This window comes from Falco cherrug, chromosome 2, assembly GCF_023634085.1.
Source record: "Falco cherrug isolate bFalChe1 chromosome 2, bFalChe1.pri, whole genome shotgun sequence".
Classification (NCBI taxonomy): domain Eukaryota; kingdom Metazoa; phylum Chordata; class Aves; order Falconiformes; family Falconidae; genus Falco; species Falco cherrug.
This window is the reverse complement of record NC_073698.1, coordinates 65803140-65831072: the sequence shown is the minus strand read 5'-3', so window position 1 is coordinate 65831072 and position 27933 is coordinate 65803140. Positions and strand designations below refer to the sequence as shown.

Sequence of the window (27933 nt, the reverse complement as noted above, 5' to 3'; positions counted from 1 at the left end):
AAATCCAGTCCCGGCTCCCACATCCACCCGGAGATGGCCGTCAGCACAGAGAGGGGAAGCTCAGCAGCGGCATGTTCTCTGCTGGCGGGAGGCATTTCTCATCTCCCCGGGGTCACACCTCAGTGCCGAGCCTGCAGGCAGCACTCCCTCGTGCCCTGGGCTCCTGGTGCTCCCGGCACTGCCTCGCTGCTCCTGTCCTTTCCTGAGGTCGTGGCAGGCGTTGCAAGGCTACAGAAACGCTCAGATTCTGCTGGCAGTGGCCAGTACCTTCTTGCTGGCCCCCTCAGATGTGGGAGGAGCAGATGCTGGTACCTGCTGAGTCACAGAGGTAGCCCCAAGAGCTCCAGGAGCGGTGCGGCCAAGCCGCCGGGTGCAGATGCAGACTAGCGCACTCTCCCCATCCTAATCCGAATGTTCTGAATGTTCACCCCACGTGAGCACAGAAGCCGAAGGCCGGGCTCCCTGCCCCGTGCAGGAGGCTGCACTCACAAGAAAGCAAAAACAAGCGAACAGGTGGCGGGAATCCCAGTCAGCAAGGGCACAGCTGCTTGACTGGACAGATACGGATGTTCAAATCCTGACAGTTTTTACTGAGTCGAGGTTTGACATCCACTCTGGCAACTCCGAGATGGAAAGTAAGAAGACCCAAACAGAAAATTACTGCTAACTAGACTGTGTTTGGTTAATTACCTATGATGTTATAAAGGGATACTCATAACCTTGGCACTCGGGTAAAGGCAGGGGAGTAGCTCGAAAGCCAAAAGATACTAAGCTCAAGTTTGTGAGCGCATGCAGAATCGCTACTTTTCTGTGTCCTGTGGTTCCCCCACAAGGTGAGACACCCCCCCTCCAGCCTCCCCTGGGCACCCAAACAGGTGGGAAACACTTGCTTTTGGGCAGACCCTCATCTGGTGAAGATTTCAGCTCTGCCTGGCTCTACGGCAGGAGAACTTTCCTGGCAAGTCGCCTTCTCTTTAGACCAAGCTGGGCTCTTTCACTGAAGGGAAAGCCTGCCCTGCACTAACGCTACCTCACTCAGCCAGGATGCCGAGACAAAATTCTTTCTCAGCAGTCAGGACAGACTTGGCAAACAAGATAAACTTTAGATGGAGCTAAATCCAAATAATTCTCCAACAGCAGTTTTACTTAAGCTTGAACTAATTTTAGTTGGCAGCTCACTTACTTGGCTCGGTATTAAAATTCTTCTCGACTGTATTTTTATCTGCTTCTGAAGAATATAAAGTAGCATAGCATCTTACTTGATTTTTCTAGAGTATTAGATGAAAAAATCACCAAAGATCACATCTCAAAATCATAGTCAAAATCTTTTTGCTTTTATTCTATTTAATGCTTAATATCTGGGAAAATACAATAAATAATTTTTCAGTCTAGAACAATTAGATGTTATGCTTAATAAAATGTTCCAAGAGGATGTAAAAATAAATTAATATCTTACTCTTTAACTTTAATGACAAAGCAGGTCTCAGTTTCAGACAACTGAGAAATTTTCAGCCATGAAAGATAAATGAACATATTCTGCCTTTCTGTAAACACATGGCTATCACTGAAACCAGTGGAAGAGAGATATTCACACACACACACACACACATATGTGCCTGCATCAGAGGGCAGAATCTGGCCTAGATCTTACAAAAATGGTAGTTTGCAGTTGCATATGTGTGTATTTTTTTAACAAACAGAACTGCAGAATGTTCACATATCATATTTTCCAAATCCCGCAACCACAACTTATATGAAACATTAGCATATAAAAAGTCATCACTGTACAACAACTTTTTTTTAAAAGTCAGTTGTCAAAAACATAAAAAACAGCTAATTTATTAAAACCAGATATATTGTTTAAGTGCTGAGGTTTGCGTTAGCTTTCTCCTGTTTTAAGCACAAGAATCTATTAAAACATAAAAGGCAAAAGTGGCTCAGAAAATGACAAACTCTTTAACAACATACTTACAGCTTTACTAACACCTGACGCTATAGTTAATTGAAAAACAATGTAAACACAATGAGGTACAGCTACCAACAGACACTTCTCACAACTGTGCAAACTGTGGGCCTCATCCTGCAAACACTACTGGCTCCAGAGCTTCCTCGCAGGGCCAGTCCCACCGAGACCACCTGCAACTCCCTGCAGCAGCCCCTGCGCTGCCACTTGCAGGAAGGGGTCCCGTGACCCTCATGTCATGCACCTAATACCTTTAAAGCCTCAGATTTCCAACTGATGCAAACGTACGCTTCAGTTCTTTAGACTTGAAAAGGTGAAATAGCTTCTGAAAAGTCTTATATAAATACTCCTTTAAAACTATTAGAGGTTTTCTATTTCAAGGTAAATCTAATAAAATATTGAACTGCTTTTAAATTAGGCAAATAGTGTTTGTGCTGCTTTTCGTAAAAAAGCAATAATATTCCTAGCTGTAACATACTTTATATGATTCCAGTCACTCTTCCCTTGTATTTTACAAAAAGTAAGAGGCAGAGATATTATAATTTTGTTGGTGCAATTGCCTGTGGATTTCTGAAAGTCTGATGGATTATTTTGTCATGACACTGTATCTGAAGTTCACCCCTTTTCACGAGTCTTTCCTCCAGTTTGTTTTATTCTGCTTCTTCGCTCTTCTCAGAACCACCTCCAACTGAATTATCTGCTTCATACTTTTTATCAAGAGCATCTTCAAAGGACTTCCCACTGCAGTCATAGGTTTTACTTGTAGATCCCATATGTGTTCGAATGCGAGCTCCTGGCTGGTATAACTGCATGGCTGGGCGATCCTAGAAGAAAGGAGATGTGGTTAATGCTCTGGGAAACCTGTGAGGGAGACATATGTGGGATTTTAAAGTGATGAATGTTTGTGAAGAAAGCAGATTCTGTGTTAAATCACTTTACATTTCATAAGACCCACGAAAAAAATGGAGTGTAATGAGAACTGACTCTTTAATATCTGTCTTGTTTAGAACACTATTCTTGGGAGCCAAGCATTTTGAATAAATACAGCTGTAAAAATTAAAGATCCTACGATACATTTGACATAAACAAGCAGACATACTGCAGTCAACTATCAAACACAGTATTACAGGCAGAACTTGAAAAATGTTACACCATTCACTAACACCAACCGAGAACAGCAGCCTGCGCACTTGCAACTCTGCAGATGAACAACAAATATTAAATACAAGCATTTAAAAAAAAGACAAATTGGAGAACAGTTTAGCAGGTAACAGCTAGAAAACTATCCTCAACTGAACTTTACCAGTTGATATGTGTGCAGTACCTTTCAAATCATCACTCATTGCCATGATTTAAACATGGAATGTACATTTGAATTATACATATCAAAATGAAATTGCAGTTATTGTTCCACTTCATCATGCCTTCCATACCGAGTATGGGAGCTGGGGAATTCACCCACTGATAATAAACAAAGTAAGTACAATTTGAGTATTCGCAGGCTTTGTGAGTGACCCAATCATACACTCATGCTGACTTGGTCACTGGAAAATGGAAGGAGCCAGTTTACAAGGAAAAGACACCTCAGACTTGCAAATGGTGATGTTCCATAGCTCCTGAGAACACTTTTCAGTCTTGAAATTTCAGTAATAAAACATACTGTCTCAACATACATACTCTAACAAATACCAGTTTTTAATGTTATGAAGCAATCCATTCACCAAAACCTAAGCTTACTGACCAAAGTCTTAAGTTTAGCGAATAAAATTTAACAGCCTGTTTTAAGACAGTGGCAGAGCACTGAAATTGTCCTACATCAAACTACATTAATTTTCAACTACCTTCATAATCTGAAGTCATTCTGGTCTTTTGTTCTTTCATTCTTATTCCCAATACGCATTTTCCCCTTTTCTTTCTTTTTCCTTCACCTTTATCTTTTTTGCTCCACTTTTTTCCTCGCATCTCTTTAGACCAGATACCAAGATTCACTATTGGGCCATACAACGAGATCATTCTAGTTGGTGCTTTGTAGTGTGGTATGAAATGCATAACACACATCTTTCTATATCATAAACATCTGCATAAAACTAGATCCTCTGACAAACAGTACCCATTGGGAAGTTTGTAATAAAGGGTCCAAACAATTTTTCATATCACAAGACTCTGAACCTTGCAGTTTGCATGAAAGCTAGCACAACTGTTACTTACACCAGAAATTTCCCATTTTCTAATTAAATCTTACAAACTTCAGATAGAAGTTCGATCTCTGCCTAAAAAATTGTGTTGGCATTGTTAATTCTATAGGTAAGTTTTAAAACTCAGCCCTTAGCTCTTCTCTATGTGACAAACACTCTAAGGAAAAGTCACCACACTGAAAAAACTTTACCGATACTGCTTATTGTCTTTAGGGAACAAATCTAGCACTTGAAGTGTGGACTAATCCAGAGGCTCAGCAAGCTACCAGATGTGTGATGGGAAGAAATAAAGGAGGCAGCTTCTTAAGGCTTGACCAAAGGTCCCCCAAGACCCACCACCCAGTTCCAAGGCTGCAGGTTATTTTGCCAGATTTCAAGAGCAGCATCACAAGCATGAGGAAAATGGTTTCTCCCATCTTCCCATTTCTGAACTAGCCATTTTTCTGACTTTTCTACAGCCTGAGCTGCTGGTGTAACACGGAAAGTGGCTACTGTATACATGCAGATAAAACTCACCCATACTGCGCATTAACCTCTGCATAAACAAGAAGTGGGGCACACCAGGCTTTCTGTGTTTGCACAAGGTGATTTACTTTACGCACAGTGAGTCCACCTGGGCTTGCTCTGTGCACGCTCCATACAGACTCACTCTGCATGTGGTAAGTTTACTCCCTGTCAGCCTTAATCCACATCACAAATCAGTCACTTTGTTTGAAAGAGTTTCACATGTAGAAAAAAATTCTACACAAAACAGTGTTTTGGTTATCTTTTGTGGAAAATCCAGGCTCAGAAGGGAGAGAAAATGAGGGTGACATGGAAAGCCACCTCCTGAAAAGACCCTGGCACATCCACAAATTCAGACAGTCTGAGAAAAATGATGCCCTGTGTCTCTGGGACACAATAAGGCACAGCTCTACCACACACCCTGCTTGCACTGGTTTTGCACCTGCTCCTTCCCTGACAATGACTGTGAGGATAATTTGTCCTAACCAAACAACAGCCTTTCCATACTGGCAGGTATACAATACTGAAGAATTTGCACATTTACACCCTCTAAATACAATGGTCTCCAAATTAGCTATTTATTTAAGTCCTTATGGTTCCTCTACCAAGCAATGCCTGGCTAATCCACAACATAATTACTTTATGAGCTGGGTAATGGAAGTACCTTTTTAAAAGGCTAGTATGCCACAGTTTATATATTTCATTACAGATCAGAAGTGTAACAATTTTTAATAGACTCATAAAATACAAGGCTTCCAAGAATAGCGCTCTAAAAATGCTAGGGCTGAAAGGAAGACAGTATGTCTTCTATATATTGTAAATGTGAAAGAGCAGAGACCTGTAATGTGAAAGAGCAGAGACCTGTAATCTTAACTTATTTTAACTGCTATTGTCCTCTGATAACAACAGAAAGCAGCCTGGTTTTTACTGAAAATGAAATAAAGAATTGCTTTTTTTGAAAAAGCATCTTTATGCTGAGTTTGCAAAAGTAAAACCTGTGATCTCGAAGCATATTTAACTAATGAAAGATTATCCTAAATGAATAAAAGAACCTTATTTCTTATGCGCTCCTTTTTGGATGCCATGTCATCACACTTGTCCTCTTTACCCAGTTTGTCTACTGCCTCCACAGTGAAGCCGTAGTTGTAGTTCCCTTTCTTTCCTCTGTCTTGGTTGTATCCTTTCCCCCATTTCAGCTCTTCTTCATTCCTTCTCAAAAACTTGTCAAACTCATAGTGAGCTCTATGCTTTCTGCCATCATCCAGTCGATACCTTTGTCTTTCAGGTTCTTTTTCTCGAAATCTTCTCTCCAAATCTCTTTGCTCTTTGTCACTATCATTTTGTGACCTACAAGTATGTATGAAACCAAAGAAAATCGAAGCAATTAACAGTAAAAAAAAAGTCGCTGAGGGATACAACACAAAGCTTTCCTTTGCAACAGTATTTAGATCAATTGTATGGCAAGGTTGTTCTCTTCTCATTAAAAAGGAGTTATGTGCAATTTTGCTGAATGTCTCATTCATGTATGACCGGCCCTTGACTAAGGCGTTCAGTGCAAAATAGCAGACAAAGCTTTGCAAGCAAGATCGGACTTTTGTGCAACTGCTGTGGAAGGCCTGTTCTTCAATTTGTATCCCTCTCTACAATCCCATACATAGTTCTGCCACACTCTTCACATAAACACACGCTTCGTTATTAGCCCTTGTAGCTTGTTCTTGAGGTAACTCATATACATGAGTATTCCCTTGAATGGGAACATTCTGGGCCCGAAGGAATTGTGCAGGTATCATGTAACAAATTGTAAAGTTTTAAGACTCTACTCACTGACGCTGCGACTTGCAGAAAGCATTTGTGAAAATGAATACTTATGTTCCAGGCTTTTGTTTACTATGTCTCCAGGTAATTTAGTCTACCTTTGCATATTTTATTTAGGCAAAAGGCCATTACCTTACCACAACATAATACTTAATTTCTGCTATGCTGCAACAGGTTTATGTTATAAAGACTATTTAGCCTGCAACATTTTGCTGCCTGTCTGATACAATTCTCAGCTCTCTTAATTTACTTCATTGTTCCTGCTCAGCAAGAGTGGTTCTCTCATACAGCCAATCTGCAAATAATGAAGAAAGATTACAGAATAGATTGAACTTTAAAGGGAACAAATACAGGCAGCTTCTTTTTATATATTAAATATGTATAACTACTTAAAATTGAAACAGGAAAGTGCTTTTGTACAATCTGCTCACATTTTGTGAATCAGCAGACAGAATCAGAGAGGATGGAGATTTTCTAATGGTGTCATGATAAAACAGTGATATGCTGCTCATTTAGAAGGGTTTCACATCAATAGAAGACCTTTCTGTATCACTTTTTTAACTAAAATAACAGAACTGTGAAAATGCTCAACCTCTACCATGAACTTGGGCATCGGTGGGGCTGCCAAGACAGGAGCCCCATCTCAGGAAGAGCTGCAGGTCTGCAAAACAACCTGAATGACAGGTAAGTTATTCAGCATTTTGCAAGACTCTGCTTGTGCCAGCCTAACACATTCACCAAGTGGCAGCAATGTCCCAGGCATCTGAATCAATCATAATTACAGAGATACCATACCTGTAGCACAGAAACATATATATAAAATACTATGCTGGCTCTCAAGGGGTATGTGGCTGTAAGCTGTTTTGTTTCACGTCTAATATGCTATTCTAGACATTAACTTGAAGTTCTAGCAAGGCTCAGAGCATGACCTTCCAAAAAGCCAGAAAGACACATCTCGATTTGTTGCTGTAGCATTGCCTGGTACCTGTCTCTTCCCCTGCCTGTTACTGTGGGTAAGGAAGGAATGGGTGTGCCTGGAGGTAGGCAGGTGACAGGGATACAAACTCCACTTCAAAAGTGGTTAAAGTAGTTTTCTAAATTCAGCCACAGTGAACAGGCAGGCAACAGGGGAAATGGTGGGGTAAGGAATTACAAAGTCTAGGTAAAAGAGAAAGCTACACACCCAAAGACAGAGAAAGCAGAAATGAATGGAAGTAAAGGGAATGGAAGCATATTTCTGTTGGTATAGCTTCCAATCCATATGTGACCATGCATCTCATACCGAGGTTTTAATTTGTGGTAGATAGCTATTGCTACTGAGCTTTACAACGTTATTTCAAACAGGCAATTCAGTCTCTTGCAGCTAAAATTGGAAGCTACAGTTTATTACTGACTTCTGAGTCAAAGTAGTTGCAACTTTATTTCTGATCCAGTTGAAATAGCTCATAGCTTACTACCTAATCGCACCCACTAATAATCATGATGAAATGAACACTTGGAAAGACAATGTAACACTTACTGTAGCTGAGCAGCCAAAAGGACTCTGTTTTACACCTGGAAAATCTACATTAATGCCTTATTAAAGGATCCATAGTAAAAACGTTTTATGGCACCACCAAAAGCTTAACACATAAAAAGCCTTATTAGCAAAAAACTGACTTGCCCCGCAAGTGTTTCTGTTGACCCTGTTGTCTCCCTTGTTGAAGAACAGAGTTGCTGAATATTTTCAACTTGCATTAGAGAATAGGAAATGCAAGTTTTCAGCATCTTTCAGGACATACTCAACACACTGAAACACTGAGCCCATATCTGAGATGAATAATGCATGTAGGATATTATTGGTGAACCATTCCTTCAATTAGCAAATTCAGTGGTTTTATTTTCCAGGGGTTTTTTATTTTTTAAAGAATTTAAATAGATCTTAAAAATTTTCATTATTTTTCTATTTGCCATTAAGAGAAAGTTTGCAGCTCCTGCGTATTTTTTTTTAAAAAATCAAGAACCTATGTGGACAAAGGTAAAATTTAAACTACTCAGAATAGGTAGGTAAGCCTGCAAGGCTCCTAGAGCACAGTCCCAAACTTCCTCCTACACTTTATATATATACATAATACCTTAGGTAACTTATTTGAACGCTACAGCTTGTCCTTATGTACTGCAAAGTACTTTTGAGAGCTTAGCTGAAAAGCTCTACTGAAGAACCAAGTACTATTTATCTCAGCAGCGTATTCTTAGTTATGTATCTTACATATCTTATGAGTGAATCCTGCTTGCGATGGGACAGACCTGCCGAAGGACAAAAGAGAGATGCAACTGCTGCAAATGTGTAACACTTCCAGGCTATAGTAGTAACAGGCCTAAGCTATACCTCTTGTTCTTACTATTGTAACACAATGTAGCACAATAACACAAATGGCATTGGGAGACAGCCTTCTCAATGTGTCTATCATTCATACCTTAACTATTCTGCCATTGTCCAAAAACATTTATATGCTTATTGCAGCAAAACCAAGCGTGAAGGCAACCTAGCCAGTTCAGCCTTCCATCAGTAATGGAAGGAGGGCCTTACCTGAGCTCTTGATGGGGAACAGGTGAAATAAGAATGAAATCTGAATACCTTTTCAAACAGAGATCATTCTAATCTGGGATTTCAAGACATTTCACAAATAACACTTTGCATCCACTAATACTGCCACCAGGCCAGTAAGCTGTTACTAAACACCTTTTACAAGAAGTACAGTGAAAGATTTGTTCACACACAGAATGAAATCAGTTATTTGCTGAAAAAACACCCAGTTAATGCACCACTTATATCATGTTTAAGACTTGAGATGAAAGCATTTAAGATAAAAATTGAAGCCTAAAATATAAATATTACTTACTTTTCCTTAAGTTCTTTCAGTGAACCCTCCAAAGATTTGGATTTTATACTCCCAGATCCAGGTGATTTATCCCAGTTTTTTTCCTCAATGTCAGCTTCTTCACCTTTTTCTTTGTGCTTTTCACTGGCCAGTTCATCTCCTTTTTCAGGCTTCTTGAGAAGCTAAGAGATATTTGTATATAGTATGATGTAAAACTATTACCCTCTGTCGTAACAGACATTTTAACAACATATTACATATATCAGCAACCTCCTTCAATATTTAAGATTGAAAATATCTTATTAAAATGCTAGGAATGTATTTTAAAAGTATGAACTTCAAAGTTATTTAAAAAGGGCAGTTTACTTGTGCTAAGGAGTGACAGTAATTCACAAGCATTCCACTGCACAGTTTCAAATATGCTGAGAATACTGCAGAAAGCACTTACCTACTCTTCTCTCCTGAGTTTTATATATAAAGACATTATTATGGTCTACGATTTCTTAGAAATCATATAACAGAGTTCAGCGTTATTGCCAATACAGTAAGTAGAACCTCTACGACACCACAAAGAGAGCAGGATTAATACTTCCATCCCTTGAAATACTACATATAAAATGTGTGCCACATGAACTACTTGGGATAGCCTGGCATATAGTAGGTGCTTAGTATAAATACAGCCTGACACAAGAGATACAGACTGAGCAAAAAATTATGGTATTAGCAGAAAAGATCACATTACATTTTCACCTCAGAGATGAAGGTTGTCAAGTCTGTTCCTTTCATACCAAATAGCCCCCAGAGGGCTTGAGCAGTGTCTAGCATTACAGGAATAATCTTTATAGAAGGACCGACTGTCTCAAACTATTTCTCTAACATAACAGGAATAAGCAGAACATCTTATCAATTTTTTCATTCCACCAGTTTTTCTGAAATGAGCACACATTACTCTTCTCCAATATCTAAAACTTCTGCAATGTTTCTCTCGGGTAATAGTCTCCTTTTCTTTCAGAGACAGAACTAGCTTTCAAGGTCACATCACCACAGAAATGTCATAAATACTGGAGTTTTTGGACAATGTTTTGATTAATACATTTTAAGGAGCAAGTCCCTTTTCTTCTCAACTACAGTATTTTTCTTTATGCCCAGATACAAAAAGTCTGTAATTCAGTTTCAGAACTTACTATTTTTATACCTCCAGGTGAAGAAAACTGTTGTCCAGGAAGAAAAGAGGAAAGAAATACATAGCTCTGTGGCTTCTCCCCACCACAAGATCTGGAGCGAGTCTGTGTCCTTGCATTAAGCTACAGACTGGTGTATCAATTTTCCTCTTCAAGAAAACAGCCTATAAAGCCTTTCCATTATCACAAAATTTAGTTCAGATGAATAGTTTTTATCTATGTCATCTCATACAAATAAAGTTTTAGATGTCCAGACTTAATAGCACAAAATACATCCACCTAAGTGAAGTCAATTAAAGCACATCCATCCAGATAGTTACAAGGCAGCGCAGACTGAAATTAGCAAGACTTGGTTAAAGCGTACTATTAAAATACACCAGTTCTGAGCATAAACATGAAAAACTCTCCACACATATGCTAGATGAGGATTTACATGGCAGAAACTGTTAAAGCTGTATTTGCAATCATCTTCCAACATGTTGGCACAGAACAATTTGGTTCTGTCAGGTTATGTTGGCATAGAAAGCAGCATGTATAAAGATATCTGAGTTATCTGCCATAACTGCATCAGCACATCGCTGTACCTATGACAATTAGTCACACTTTCTAACAGCACCACCTACCCAAAGCCCTACGTTACTTTCCCTTCCAGTCAAAACTGGCTTGGTATATCCACACTGTACTGTAGTACACTAAACAAACGGTGAGATACTAAAGGAACTTCTGGATAACTACAACAGAAGAGTAGTCTTTTTTCATTAAGGTACCTTGATCCTTATTTCTTTTTCAGAAAATTTCTTTTGTTTCTCCACTTCTTTTCTCTTCCGTCTTTCTTCTTCTCTACGCTTCCTTTTCTCTTCCTCCCGCAGACGTTTCTTCTCCAATTCTCTCCGCCTTCGCTCTTCTCTTTTCTCTTCTCGTATTCTCTGAAGAGTTCAAAATTATTAATTGTAAATTGTCCAACAAAAAAACACGTGAAAACTTAAATGTTGAACTTCAGGCAAAAGTCTGAACGTACCTGCTTTTCTAATTTTCTATTTTTAATATATTCCAAAAGGGGTGTTGTTCTTCTAGCTAAAACACAAAAAATTTGTGATATAGTGTTCAACTCCTAAAATATGTACTCATTTACTTTAGTACTAACCCCTTTTTTCTAGCTTTATCTGCAAGGGAGCTAAATAATTAATAAATCTATTTGGTTATATATTTTTGAATGCATTCCCATTGTTCCGTTTTAGAAACACTTTGTTGCTTTTTTGTTGTTAGGGATACAAGCAACAGAGGTATGTTGCATGATTATTTAATTAAAAGTCATTATCTTTTCAGTTCAAGAGACTGTCTTTTTTCTCTTGCTCATAGAATGGTTATTTCACCAAAATGGAAAGAAACGGGTTCAGAATCTCCTCCTACATTTTAATTTTGTACATCAAAACCTAGCTATATTGCTGTTCACAACAGCCCACATTACTGTAATCTCACACAGCACTTTTCAATCCCAGATTTTGAAGTACATCATGAAGGAAACATTTTTGTTCTCATACAACATTTCCATGTAACTACCATTTAGCATTCATCTCTCCATGGGAAAACAGGATGAACAAGATATAAGTGGTTTCTCCCAGGTTACATAGCAAAGTATCAGCAGATTCAATAAAGCTCCAGCTTCCCAAATAACAAATAGAATACCTCATCTACTGGATCACACAGCCATTCTTATGTTACAGAGCTGTCCTAACACTCCAAAATCTAGCCTAAGCCATCTGCCTGAACCATCCCCAAATTCTACAAAAACTAGGAGAACATCATCAAATCCTGTATCACGTATAGCATAGCATTCATGACTGTCAATGCTGAATTCAAACTTGGAATTCATGTACTTACAGCTGTGAGTAGTTACAACAAATGTTGTCAACCTTAGACGTCCCAGGGTAACAGTTACAGAAAATGTTTACTACTAGAAATTGCCCTACAATTATGTATAATATTCTTCCTCAAACCAGAAGAAAATTTCATTATTGGAATGCATGACAAGATTTGGAAGAAAAAATAAAAAAAAATCATTGAATTTGAAATGGCATAGCCAAAATCTAGACACAATTCATACCCCAAAACATCTGCATTTTTTTGTCTTGAAAGTATAAATATTCTGGGGGCAACCCATTCGTTAATGACAAAACCTTGTTACACAGTTATGAACGGGAAGACTAGACCGAATTCAGTATTTATTTTAAGCAAGTAACAACAGTCAAAAGCAACAACCAAAAAAGGTTGTTGACTTGAGATTTTCCTCCCTCTATCCCTAGATTTCCCATGCTGCCTCCCCCATACTGAAAAAATTTGGGTCCCCAGCACCCTCCCTACCAGTCCCTAAGATCTGCAGCTCTGCCTCTTTCCTGCTCCTGTAGGTTCCTGTGCCTGAGCAGTGTCCACCTCTGAGCACTGTTACATGCTGAAAGTGATCACAAATTGTTACTGGAGGGTTTGGGGAAAGGACAAGCTGCACTGGGAGTCCAGAACTTGACCTTAGTCATGATTAAGGCTGTGGTACAAGCAGCTTAATCAGAAAATATACTTGAAGTTCAAGGGAGAGAGGTAGTGTGATAAGTATGATCAAAAGAGGAGGGCAAAAAAGAATGTTTATCAAACCTGAACTTTACCCATCTTACTTATGGGCCTTACTGCAAATAAAAATTTAAGAGGTTTTCCTTAAAATGTTTTATGAATTGTAAAAGAAAACAAATTACAAAACGAAGACCTGTGTCAGCATTAACTCTTATAGTTTATCTTGCTCTCTACAAACAAGCCAGAAGAATGAGCATCTTCATCTCATTACAGAGAAAATCTGTTTTGTATCTCTCTGTCATACTGAAACTGATGAGCTAACACATCATACATGACACATGAAACACGCTGGGTTTTGGTAACACTACCTGGAGAAATGCTGAGAATGTGAGGCCTGATTCTGCCAACAAAGTCCTGGGCACATCTTTCATTGGCTTCAGTAGGAGTAACACCTTTGAAACTGAACATACAACTAAACCCTTACATAATTTTGCTATAAACAAGCTATCCACTGAAGTAACCTTTGTTTTTATATTGATAGCAATGGCCACAGCTTTGAATAGCAGAAAGAATAAAGCAACTAATTTGATTTTCTGTGGTTTAACAGAAACAAAACATTAAAACTCTGAATGTAAAGCTGCCTTCAGCCAATACTGTTATTTGGAGATCTGCAACTCAAGACTAATCATTTCCATTGATAGAATATTTTTAAGTTAATAAATCTTGCTCGAAACTGTAAACTTTTTGTAAATCATAAACTTCTTGGAAAATTCTGATTGTTTTCACTCTGCTATCAGATACTATGGAAGACTTGGGGTAAATGAAAAATTTTGGGGAACTCCCCTATCTAGAAGAGCAACAAACAAGTTTTACTGATAACAGAATTATCTAAATGTCCATACTTTCAACACTTTTATTTCCTTTAAATAGTTTTAAGTGCCAAATCTCCCCAGCCAACTCTCAAACACCAGTAACAAGTGATAGGACAAAAGGAAACGGCTTCAAGTTGCACCAGGGAGGTTTAGATTGGATATTAAGAAAATTTCTTCACTGAAAGGGTTATTAAGAACGGGAACAGGCTGCCCAGGGAAGTGGTGGAGTCACCACCCCTAGAGGTATTTAAAAGACATGTAGATGTGCTTAGGGACATGGTTTAGTGGTGGACTCAGGCAGCGTTAGGTTTGCAGCTGGACTCAATGATCTTCAGAGGTGTTTTCCTACCTAAACGATTCTATGATTCTAACCAAAAGAGGTGTCTACTTTTACACTGTAAAGAAGTAACAGCAAAGGTTGGTATTTTTCCTACTAGATTGTCACACCTAGGGAAAAAGTAATTGTTCTGCATGTTGTCACTTGGAAACACAGCACATCAGTATTCCATGTCATCCTGAGAACTGCATACTGGCATTAAAGATTTCAGTGTTCATCTTACTAAAGATTCTCCCCGAGACTGTGAAAGTCATGCTGCATGCATACAGAAAACAAGGTGTTGCCTTACTTGCAAAGCTTTTGCAGAATCTTGACCGTGAGAACAAAGAGAGATAATTTCATGTTTCTCAATAAAAGCAGCTAATATCAGAGATCAATTGTTAAGTATTCAGCTATTTTATCTTTTAAAAATAAATCTTCCATCTTCTAATACACCTGTAAGTATTCAGAAATATTAAGGACCTATTTCTGAAGCCACTGTGCACGCCTAACTTCCAGTGAAGTCAAGTGATTCCATGCATAGAGACTTAAAGGAGTAGGTGGGCTGTTTCCTGCCACCACTTGGCTGGGTAACAAAAATTTAACTACGATAATCTCAATCTGTTAGACTGAACAGGTCAACTCTTGCAGCTAATATCATAAAGATATAAAAATAAGATATTTAATATTCTCAATAATACAAAAAAAATCAAGAAAACAGACCAATGAGTTCCCTTGTTTTGGCCTCAATCTCTCCCAAAAGAATCTCAGGATTGGCACAGACTTTCTCTTCATCAGCGCAATAACTCTCTAAAAATTTCCTATATTCTGGATCTGTAAAAAAAATTTTTGCATTATGTTAATACTTTGCAATGCATGACAGAAATGGAATCTATTCTCCACTGTGACACCAAGAAAATGTGTTTACCATCTTCAATGCTCCCGGCTTTTGCATCTTTCTTCTTCAGCTTCTTTTTTGAAATCTTCTGGAATGGAGCAAATTCAACCACTGCAGGATACTCCAAACCTTAAAAGAGAACAACGCTTAATTTTCTGAGGGGGAGAAACCCTCCCTACAGTCAAGCAAAATTTTCAAAACTCTTGAAACTTGTGTTGAACAGTCTTACTTCAAGGTGAATTTTTCTACAATCCTATCCTAAACTTCTAATGAAAAATCACATGTAGCAGTACTTTAAATTCAAAACAGAACACATTTATATTTTAATTATATACAGAAACACTGAGTACTTTTTGGACATGCTAACAAAGACAGTCAAAATGAAGATGACTACTGTGCACAATACAATTCTTTCATTATCATTTATAGTTCATTGATTACAAAAATGTACATAAAATCTCAGCCTGACAAGTGATAAGTACTACTTGGAAATAATCTGAAACAATTGAGTTGCTTCTGTAAAGTTTTGTTGCTAAAAGGCTTAAAAAAGAAATAAATGCTGGGTAATACTAAAACATACCACCTTCTTTCAGAACCAGAACTGTAAAACTCAGAACGTAGAATTGTGTGAATCTTTTTTTCTATTTATGATGCTTGTGTTTACTGACATGGATTCTTTGTTTTGAATTCTGCCTTAAATACTGGACTCTTCTTTGGACTGCAGTCAGATGTCTGTATGCAGCTTTTGAATTTCGCCTGGTTTCCACTTGCAGCAAGCTCAAGATTACAGTTTGCTCAAGTCCACTGAAAAATTGGCTTAAATCTGCTAGAACATGTGTTAACCTTATTGAACCTGGTAATCCTTGTTTTAATAAATGCAGTGCTGCCACAAGCCTCACCAGAGGGCACCTTTGATCAAAACTTGTGCTCTTTTATTTGCACAATCAATCATGCTGAACTGTCCAGCTGCATCCAAACTCAGTTTTGCAGTGCACAGAATATTCTCGCTTCTGTCCAGCGTAACACTGAAGAGCATGTTTAATTTAGGCGAAGTGAAGCCCTGGCAGAATCTCAAGAAAAGTTTCTTTCTAGTTTTTAACCTAAAAACATCCAGAATTTTCAATCTGGGAACCACACACTGTGAGGAATGTGGTGTTCTCCATCTCTCGAAAAATCTATCCAAATCTGAGTAAGTTAGAAGCCTATAAAATATCTCAGGTAGGAAACGTGGAAGAGGAATTTGTTAGTTTGACAGCCAGCTTCTTGATCAACCCTCCAGCAAGAGTGGACAGGACTCGTTTTCACACAACCTCTGCAACACTGCATGTACAGAACAGACAGAAACCCACACATCTATGTCTGGTTTATACAACCCATGCAATTTTTTACAAAAGGTATGAGTGAAGGAGGCAAGGAACCGCTAAAGGGAAAGTGCCATTTCTTGGCTATGGCAGTTTCATGCTACTGTAGCAGACCTGGATTTATCCACACCTATATTACTGAGTTTTTCTCTACTGCTGGGCAAACTTCTGCAGACTGAACATTTTAAAGACGACAACCACTTTTGTGACTCTTGTTCTTGGGACTCAAGCTGTCTGTAAATGCTCTAAAAAGTTACGCTGTACGTATCTCACAGTGGGTAGCCAAAACGATGAAGTCAAGTTTTTGTCTTCCTTTTTCAAAATAGGAATAAGTAGCACAACTTCATCTCACAGAAATGCACTGAAGATGTAACAACTCATGCTTGAAATGTGTTCCATTTCTGCTGTGATGAATTGTGAGGCTTGTGTAAGATAACTGTCTTAATACCATACTGCTTAAGGTACAAGAACGCAGATAAAGCATGCACACAACACAGACAAGCAAGACTGCACAGACAAATGTATTCTGCACTTCATTAAGTGCTAGATTTTAATATATTTGTATGTGATGAACTGTATATTGAGAGAAAAGCCTGGCATAATTAGCAAAAAGGAAGTAAATAAATGTTCTAAAATGGTATATGTATATATACACACTTAATATCTTACAAATAGTCCAACCTTTATTATCAATGAAGACATAGCCATCAAAGCGATCTCTAAAAAGAAGGATGTCCTCAGGATTTCTAAAGTTAATGTATGCTCTTGAGTAGAGATGAGGATAAAGGCTGCAACAAGAAACAATTTTATTTTCTGTTATTTACTATTCTGTTTAGGACTAGGAAAAAAGGTAAAACTAGAAGGCTCACACTGCAATTCTCACCTTCTTTGAGAAAAGGCTACCTTAAACATGCATATGAAAGTCTTTACATACACATACCTAATTATACATATGACAGAAAGTAACTGAACAGCTTCCTGGGTGCAACTGTGAATTTTTTCCTGAGACAAATTTTTGTCTCCCTAAATTATGGAGCATATGTTTCCATTGCGCAGGATCAAAGCTTTAAGTCTAGTATTTCATTACTTAAGAAATATGAATAACAGCGTGCTTTTGGCGAACTTCTTGGTTGTGCTAAGAAAGTCTACTGTTGCTGAAATGGGAGAAGGTAATAAAAGCTCCTAGTGAAAGGGCAGTTGACAAGCTGTCACTATATTTAAAGATATTTCCACCTTTATGAAAGACTAAAATGACAAGATAATCCACTGAATTATATACAAATACATGCCACCTGACATACATGTGTATCGATATATACGCAGTGTCTAGTTGTGAAGAACAATTACTGTGAAAATCTATAGCATTTCTAGCAAAAGAATGAACAAGTACTTACCTAAAAAAAAAATATCTGAGTTGTCAAGAATTTACTGGCATAAATCCCACTCCAAGGGTAAGTGTTTAATGTGCCATACAAAAACCTCAGGGCTGGCATGCCACCAACCACAAAGAAACAGAGGTAATTTAATGAATTACCACCCATCAGCTAAGTTATTGTGAATCATGTCATGTACGTGCTTTAAACCCCTGCAACTGTGATATAAAATAGTTCAGCTTAAACTGCCTTCAATAGCAGCTATGTATTACACCAGATTTTTGAACATATCTGAACACAAGCCCCTAACTTTACAATACCTATGTTCATAATGCTATTGCCACATATGGCCTGTCTTCAGACAAACTCACCACCAGCAGCAGGAGACAATAAACACACAGTTGCAACTGTAATTTAATCCCACAGCTATTTCAGAATCAGATTTCACAATGAGTGAGAAAGACCAAAAAATATGTGTTCAATCACAGGATACATGCACACGGCAGCTCAAAGCAACAGTTACTACAAACCAAGCAATTTTTTATTTTTCAGACGTGTATCCATACAGATTCCACTTTGGGTGTTAGAAGGTGGCCATGAAGAGCATTGCTGTGAATAACTAACCAATAATTTTGTAAACCCACCAAATGTGTGTTTGATATTGCAGCCTGGAGAAATGTTTAAAAAAACCCAAAGGGCTTTTTTCATTTGGGTATTTTGCAAAAACCAGCTATGGAGTGTTTCGACAGCACGTAGAACATAAGGCTTTTACTTCTAAGGAAGAGCTGTTTCATCCATATATATTCACTATACTTTGATATTCTAGGGTGGGAACACCACTGAGTGAACTATAAGCAGGTAACCACAACAATGCCTGCCATGGCACAGCTAGGGCTGTGCTGCTGACACAAAGCAGTGCTGAAAGACACAGGCACGGCATGCTCAGCTGCCACACAGCTGTGGACTGCTTGCAAGTAACCTCTAGACAACTTGACCAAATGTGCATGGTGGCACATGGCTATGCTTTGTCATGGCGTTCTGCAAACCCTGCAGAATCCTCTGTGATCAGATTTGCAAACCTCCAGTCTGCACATGCAACACAAGGTATCTCAAAGGTGGCTGTGGAGCTACCACCAAGGTGCAAAGCAGATGAAACAAGCCAGCTTCCTTCTCATTGGTTTCACAGCAAAAAAAAAAAGATGAAACGTAACAATTTTTATCATTAAATACAGTTTTAAAAAATATCTTTTAAAAAGGCCTACAAGTGTATGTAAAAGAGGACATTTAGTTGTGTCAATCCATAGCTGTGCTGGAAGAAATGTGCTGCCTAATGGCTGAAACAACGAAGTCTCTTTGATAACTGGTGGCTCCCAAGAAGTAAACTTCCTTTTCTGTCATGTTAACAGGACTACTCTTATGTTTCATGTTCTTTGATGTTTAGATTAAATGAAGCCTGACATTAGAGATACCAAATATAATTATACACTTGAAGTGCTGAAGATTCACAAGACAAAACCAGTAATCTTGAGGGAGCATTATTTTTCAGCCCAGTTATTACCATCTGAGATTGAGAAATTGAGTTTCAGTTCCTAGTCTGAACAACGATTTTAGTGTTTTATGCATCTTTTTGTAAAACACCTAAACTTTCTGTAGATCAAAGACTGGGACTCAGGTTAAGTGTCCTACCCAATACATTATTGTGACACTTCTCTGTCTTAGTGCACAGCAAACAGCTTCATCGTGTAGTTGGGATTTTTTTTTTCCCTGCAGTAACTTAGAACCTTATGGTTGGGCACACAACCATTGTGAAACAGACCTGAAAATAAAAACTTATTCTTTTCTTGCTTCCTTTAGTTTGTACATCATCTGTTTCATCTGCTTTGGCAACACAATCTTTTCCTGGAACACAACATAGTATTTTCTTTAACATTTTCAGCTTAGGCTTATCACAGTGAGTATCTTTCAAAATAGAGAAACATTTGATATGGTTATTAAGAATTTTTTAGTACAAAAAAAAATGAGTCTGAAACATATAAATGGGACTCTGGAAAGCAGAGATTTAAAATTTACCTTGCAAATAAGTGATCCAATGTTACTGCAATACATTATTAACATCTTCAAGAATTTCATTCACATCAGCACAAACATACAAAAATATAAAAGCATGCTTGTGCACAGTAAGATATTGAAGTGCACAGCAGCACAATAAAATAGGATTGTCTGTTCATTATTGTTGCTGTGTATCAGGGTAGAAGGTTGCAGAAACACAGCTACAACAATGCTTAGCAATTACAGGTTCCTTCTCTGATGGAGCCACTTCTACAAATAAAGAGCTGGTTCTTACATGCATGCAAGTTAGCTGTCAAGAGTGCGTAAGTGGATAAACCCCTGATCACCAGAGTGTTTCAGACACCTAACTTAGGCTTCTTACCCAGCAAAGTGGTGTGCCTAAAAAAAAAAAAGCATAAAATTCACTCTCTATAATGGGAAGCTTATTAAACCTAGCAAGTCAGAAATGCTTAGCACTGGCCTAAATATAAAACACTGTCTCTTATGCTGGGTTTCAGACACTTGACTTCCAGCTGCTGCTCCCAACCCTGGAGTCCCTCTTCACCTACCCACTGTGTGACCGTGTAGCAAATGCCCAGGGTTTCACAGCCACAGGCACTTGGTAGCTACTACCCTCTCCTAGGAACAAACATTTCTGCCTTACTTCTGTACTTTGTATTCAGCAATTATTGGATAAAATACAGCCTTTGCTCTTCAGGATTTTGCCGTTCAGCTGAATTCTACAGAAGGGCCACTAGACTCTCTGGACTCTCTGTGCCCCCTCCTTTATTAAAGTATCTACCAGCGTAGGTTTTGTTCAGGATCTGAAATTCAGTTTTGGGGTTGCATGGTTAAGGTTTACACTAGACAGCTGGTTCTATTTTGCCATATGTTTGCTGTCTATAACATTGCTTTCCATCCATATCATGTTTTGGACAGATACACTGCACATAATCTTGGCATTTCTGGGATATCACTTAGAGCAATCTCTATGGAAACAACCCAGATGAGACTTGACTGTACACATTTCTTCAGTACAACACACTTTGTTTTCTGCTGTGCATTCAAGGGCATTCAATCTTTTAGGTTACATGTATTTCTCTAACACTTAGTCTATCATCTTTTCAAGACCTTACTTTTATAACAGTTTTAATAAAAAATACATTCTAATAGTTTACTTCTACAAAGTATCTTTTAACGCAATTGTGTAAAAAGACTGGTATACAGGAAAGTGATTTTAAATAGTTATCTACAGTATAAACAGCAACATGTAAGCCAGAAAAACAGCCATCATATCTTGGTAAAAAAAAAACTGTCAACTTGTCAGTCATGGTATATGTGTGTGTGTGTGTATATATATACACACACACACATACATACTAACATGTACATAAACATGTTAAATATGTGGATCTCTACATCTAATTTTTGGAGTGTTAAACTCCTCCACCCATTCCTATATTACCTAATAATTTCTGATCAAATGGATAACTCATCATCTACATTGTCATGTCAAGCTAAAATCCACTGGCCTTCACCGTCATCTCTCACCTTCTGTGGTCATTCACATAGTGGACGGAATTGGCATAATACTAACTTAACTCAGCCCTTCCTTTTTACACATGTATAAACGAGCACAATTTGCACAGCAGAGGAGAAGCGGAAACACTGCACGGTTGCAATGACTGACTGTTACTCATTCCATCCAGAACACTGTTGTGGCGGTTCCCTAGAAGCTCTAATGGTGCTGCCCCTTCAAAGCAGCTGTTTCTGGGTGCATACCACCATCCTACAGCATTAATGCTATTTGCCTACAATAATCACAATAATCCTAAGCAAGATGTTGGTAATAATTTATGAAGGGAAAAGGAGGAGTGCTGTTTGCAAGAAGCTTCATCACAGTCTGCAGTATGTGGCATAGCATCAACTATCTGACTAGGTTTCACATAAGCAAAGCTCCTGTTCAGATCTCTTTACTTTTATAACCTCACAACGATATTAACGAGTCCTAGCTCAGTACCACGCCCAAGCAATGACCCAAATCCTGCAGAGTCAGAGCTCAAGCACTTGACTCAAGCTTTAGAAGACTCAGAAACATCGACTTGTAGACAAAAAAAAAAAAAAGTATCTGGAAAAAATACTTAATATTTGGAGTTTGAGAACAAGACAGACTGTCAGGAAGGCAGAATCTTTATTATCAGGTATCAGATGATGTGTCTACCCAACAAATCTAAATTGATTTAAATAGTAAATCTAAATTTAGATCTCTGAAGGCCACCAAATCAGTCACAGAATGTTTTGTTTGTATTGTGATGTCAATGTACAAGAGAGAATAAACGTCATGCAGCAGATCAGATGGATCTGAAAAAAATGAACGAAACACAATGCAACAGTCACTTTCTGAAATTATTTTACTGACACGGATGTTAACTGAAAAAGTGTTATACATTAATGACTTTACTTAAATGAAATTTTAAAAAGTGTTATAGCTTGCCTATAAGACATTGTAAACTTTGATGACCTTTAGACTGCGAAAAAAAGAGAAACTGGAGTTGATACACGTATCTTGTTTGTTTTGTCCTTTATGGTGAGATGACCTTGGAAATAAAAATGTATGAACAGCTACAGTTAAGACTTCTCTAGTCCTCTTTCTGACAGCAACTAGCAGAGGATGCTTAGAAGTTTATTAAAAAATGGAAACGATACACTGACACTTCACCTAGCGTATAATTTCAGCTAGTTGCAGTCTAGGGACTTCTTAATACAGAATTTGTATCCTTGTGTTTAATATGTTCTCATAGATATTTATTTGTCTAAATGAACATATTTGTCTAACTGCTCCTGAACAGTTTTCAGTCTCCATCATTGCTGGCATCAATTTCTGAAAAGGAGTTCTGTGGTTTAACAGTGTGTGAAGAACAAAAAAAAAGTCTGCACTCTACAGAAACCTAAATGAGCTCTTAGAAAATTCAGTTATCCAGAGCTACTCAGGCTGGAGTTACACTGAGATGTTACAGCTCTTAAGGCAAATTTGTCTGCTTCTGCATCAGAACATTTGTATACCCCTTTCTCTTTCCAACAAACAGATCCTCTTCACTGAGTAGCTTCTCGTTAGAATTTGCTTGAATCTTTCCATGTCATATTGTCACTGAATTCTCTGGACTGATTGCTCGTATGCACACGATAAAGGATCTAGAAAAAAGCTAATCAGACAGACGGCGCGGTAGAGACAGCATGCCCACCTTGTCCTGTAGCTCCTTCTGTTAGCTGGAATAGTGTGAAGACACATGCACAGAATTTTCTGAAATTTTGTCAACTGTCCATAACAAGACAGATTACTGCAATACAATGCTTTACACACAGAAGAGATTTCTCTGCTGTATGAGGAGATCAAAACTCACTGTATTAATTTTGTCTCTAACTTGTAATTTCTGGAAGTTTACTGTATATTCTACAGTGTGTTAACATATATAGAGTTAAGCCATAAACAGATGTACATAGGTATGTGTCAGCATTCAAAGTGGGTGAAGTGATCCTGGGCCAGTCAAAGAACAAGTAAGCAGTCAAGCCAATACTTTGCAGAACTGCAGCTAAATGCCCATGTAAACTGCATGGTTCACCGCAAGAAGCTGTAGCCATACGAACCCTGTAAAGATAAACCCATTCTGAAAAAATACATCTTTTGTAAGTAAGCATAATTTTTAAGAAGCAAAATGAAGCAAAAAAAGTGAATACAAAACAGTTCATGCTGCAAAATTCAAACTTATATGAAAAGACTTTTTTCTAGAGAGTATAAATTTGTGAAGGCAGGAGAGAACACAAATCCAAAACTCAGGAGGAAGAGAACATTTTTCTCCTGTATCGCTGTTTTATTACAGGGCTCATACACAGGACTCAAGGAAACTGACAATCCAAGTACCATGTATCAGAGAATTCATTGTTCAAAAGTTTAAAAATGTGTATTCTTTGCTTGCAGCATCTTGAAGTCTAGTACCAAAGCAATTTAAGAAATACATCTTTATTTTCATCAGACATTGTTACTTTTAATCACCAAGATCTGCTCTTCAAGGCAAATGAATTTTTAAAATGTTTTAAGTATGTCCTCACCCCTCCACCAGAATGAACTACTGTCAGATACGTGATCTAACAAACTTTTTAATATATACTATGTTCCGTCCCTAGCTATATGAAAGTACATGACTAATAACACAGCATGAGAGAAAAGTCACAATATCTTTAATCAGTAACCTGACATGGATGCAATTAAATGAGCAAACAAGCTTTTTAAGTACTCCAAATTTCATCACATAAAAGTAGAGAAAATTAAACTTTGTATGTACAACTGTTTTAAGTGACTTGACTTTTCTAAGATGGCCGACTCCCTAAATTCTTATGCCAGCAATTATTCTGGAAAATTAAAATTTATTTTTTAACTGTTACCTGGCATTTTACAGCAAAACACACTGAGGACAGAGACATTCTTCAGAAAAAAAAATTGTTTGCCTGCGATATTTTTCACTTGTCAAATGAATAGCTGGGACAGAAGCCTTAAAGAGACCCATTTGGAAACATTGATGATGAGGTTCAGAAGATAAATGTAAATACCTACAAAGACTTCCAATCAGAATAAAACTTCACATCCTTTGTGCTTCCACCAGAAAAGCTGAAACACCTACTATTTTGTTGCTGCACATATATGTAACTACCTAGGTGAGGCAACTAGTTTCACTAAACATACATTTGGTTCGTTCTGATTGTGGAGTTGCCTCTGAGAGAGCCTATATAGTCACAGTTAACATCTAATAACACAGTGGTGGCAAGAAGTGGTAGCATCCTTTCAAACAAAATCAGCCCAAGAACTAGACTGGTCAAAAGCAATTTGTCACAAACAATTCCCTAATAAAAGAAAAGCTATCTGCTCTGGGTGGGGTCCCCTGTAACTTAATTTAAAAGTTGGTCAGCAGTAACCATCCAGTATCCCTCTGTAATCAATGGAAAGAATATGGTGCCTGTGGAGGGTGATTCATCACACATTAAGACAGGCTCAAGACAGATCTTGCGCTTTTATTTTTCAGAACACATGCAGATGGTAGCATACAAAGTATTTTGTTTGTTTTAGTGGTTAAGCTCCTTGTCTTCTGGAAATTGTTTTGTTCGAAAGCTAATTGTATTTTACCACTGTGATGCTGAGTAAATGATACAAATACACTAGCAATTCTGATTTATGTTAAATCAACCATATTTTTTTTAGTTTTGCGTAAGAAAAAAAATGAACAAAAATGGATCATCTGGAAAACTTTACAAAATAAATACAAACCCATGTAAGCAAACAAAGAAATAAGCTCAAATAGCACTCATGAAAAAACTGCTGTGATATTTGCCCTAGGTTGACTCCTTCACAAAGCTGGTAAGTCCATCTCATTTTACCAATGACGGTTAAAAGAAACATCAGGGTTTTAAACCAAATTATGCTCTATTCATATACAAGAGACTTCCGTTTTTAAAATCACCAGCACGAAAGAAAAAGCCAGGAATGCATTGCCTCTGCAGATATATCCAGCTTTTCAGAAATACTTGAAGTAACCTAACAAAACTAACAAACCAGAAAAAAAATATTTGATTCAGTATGTTCAAAATATCTTAATTGGGTTTTAAGCATCTGAAAACCTATACAAACAGCTCAGCCTCACCTGGGATCAGCAGTGCAAAACTCAAAATAATCATGGGCAGGTAGAGGATGTAGCTGTTCCTCCAGTTGCTCCTTAGTTAGACAAGGAGGGAGCCGTCGAATAACTACCTGCATATATAAAAGAAAATGCAGATTTATCTTTAATCTAAATATTGTAGAAAGAGACTAAACAAATAGTATTACTCCTCTTTAAAAGCTCTTCCTCAAATTGGGAACTTCAATTGGAGCATGAGCCTTCTAGTGATTTACCTTTTTGGACTTGCTGACAGATGGAACAATTTCCCTATCTCAGTTTCTGCTAATACTGTCAAATTGTAGAGTAACTGAAATATTCTGATGAAAAGCTTGATAACCATTGCAATATAGCCAATAACAAAATATTTTATCAACCAAAAATATATTTTTACAGTATCTTTTCTTAAAATTGTTTGAACTAACTTTTAAAGTCTTTCATTACAACACTATCTTAGCATATTAGGTTTACGTGTCCAGGTGCTGGTGGCAGGGGCTCCATGGCAGCCTCTGCACGGAGAGGCCAGGGCTGTCCTATGCCAGACACAGCCATGGATCTGCTAGAAGTGGCTGAGCCCAACAGCCAAGATGGGGGTGACTCTGGGAAAAGGTACTTAAGAAAGGACAGAAAAAGCTGCACAGCCGTGTGTGAAACAGAGAAGCAAGGGGAAAACAGCGTGAGAAACAGGCCTGCAGACACCAAGGTGAAAGAAGAAAGAGAGGAGGATGATCTCCAGGTGCTGGAGCAGAGACTCTCATAGAGACCATGGTGAGGCAGCTCATGGAGTATCACTTTGGATCAGATATCCACACCGCAGCCTATGGGGAAGGAAACCCATGCTTCAGGTGGAGATGCCCTAAATGGAGCTACAGCTCATGGAGAGCCCACTCAGGAGCAGGTTTTCTGATAGAACCTGCAGCCTGTGGAGAGGAGCCCATGCTGGAGCAGGTTTATCCTGAAGGACTGCAGCCCATGATAGACACATGCTGCAGAAACACATGAACAACTCCACCATGTGGGAGGGACCCCCGCTGGAACAGTTCATGAAGGACCAGTTCATGAAGGACGGCAGCCCATGGCAGGGACCCCACACTGAAGCAGGGGAAGAGCGTGAGAAGGAAGGAATAGCAGAGAGGAGCAGTTATGCCCCATCCACAACTCCCATTCCCTGTCCACCTGCACTGCTTGGGAGCAGGTGACACAGGGCCTTGGAAGGAAGGGGGAAGGATGGGAAGACGTTTCAGTTTTCATCTTTGTTCCACACCATGCTACTTCTAATTTTTTTTATTAGCAATAAATTAATTTTCTCCAAGTTGCCTGTGGTTTGCCTGTGACAGCACTTAGTAAGTGATCTCCATGTCTTTATCGCAACCCATGCATTCTTTCAACTTATTTTCTTCCCCTGTCCTGCTGAGGAAGGAATGAATGAGAGAGCAGTTCGCTAAATTCAGCCCACCCACACCTGGGCAACCGAGCAATAATTAAGGCCAGGAAACCGTACAGAAATCTTTGGGGCAGAACGAAGCCAGCACACACAAGCAGTAAAATAGCCATCAAATTCCAGACAATCTATTTCCATTTCTTGCCAAAATCTGAATTTAGCTTAAATTTAAGTTAACAGTGATTTTCAGTGTTCCAGTCTTCCAGTTTAGAAACTGGGAATAAATCAAATCTCTCAGTACTCTACGTAAAAGTGCTCCAATAAAGCCGGGGCGACAGCAGTGCTCTTGCCCTCGCAGGAGCTGCGGTACCACAGCAACAGCCAGTCTGGACTTGATGAGCTAAGGGCGAAGCGCCAGGCAAACCTGCCGGGCCCTGCCGGGCCCCCAGAGCGCCGCAGCGAACACCCCCGCGGCTGAGGAGCCGGCCCTGGGCACACCCGCACCGCCCGGCGGCCCAGCAGGGCGCCCCGCCGCCGCCCCCCGCCCCAGCCGCCCCCTCCCGCCCCGGAGCGCCCCCGCCCCGCCGGAGCCGCGCTCGCGCCCCCTCACTTTGCTTAGAGCCGTTTTCTTCTCATCTCGCTGTTTACCCGGCACGGGCTGAAGCGGCGGCGGCGGCGGCAGCAGCAGGGAGGGCGGGGAAGGTGGCGGCGCCAGCGGCGGGTTTGGCGGAGCGTCCGGGTCGCGGCGAGGCGACTCCCGCCGCAGCGGGATGTCCATGGGCCGCTTCTCGCGGCCACCGCCCCGCATCAGCCCCGGCCCGGCCTCTCGCTCCGACCGCATGGAGGAACCGCGGCCGCCGCCGCCCGCAGCGAGGCGGGAACCTCGCGAGAACTGGCCGC

At 39.1% G+C, this 27933-nt stretch overlaps 1 protein-coding gene across 5 annotated transcripts; it reads right to left on the bottom strand.

Annotated features, from left to right (window-relative positions):
• Positions 1-1312: 1312 nt before the first annotated feature.
• Positions 1313-27933, bottom strand: UPF3A (UPF3A regulator of nonsense mediated mRNA decay). Of its 5 annotated transcripts, none has more exons than XM_055702167.1 (10): positions 27644-27933; positions 25641-25747; positions 17210-17316; positions 15198-15296; positions 14993-15103; positions 11538-11593; positions 11287-11445; positions 9360-9520; positions 5715-6009; positions 1313-2787 (listed from the first exon to the last, which is right to left on the bottom strand). In XM_055702167.1, exons 1-10 carry the CDS (start codon positions 27872-27874, stop codon positions 2614-2616), a joined length of 1500 nt encoding a protein of 499 aa, XP_055558142.1. In that variant the 5' UTR covers positions 27875-27933; the 3' UTR covers positions 1313-2613. The 5 variants fall into 5 exon arrangements, with proteins under 5 accessions (XP_055558142.1, XP_055558138.1, XP_055558139.1 ...); XM_055702163.1 differs by having other exon boundaries at positions 5771-6009; positions 27644-27923; XM_055702164.1 differs by having other exon boundaries at positions 5935-6009; positions 27644-27923.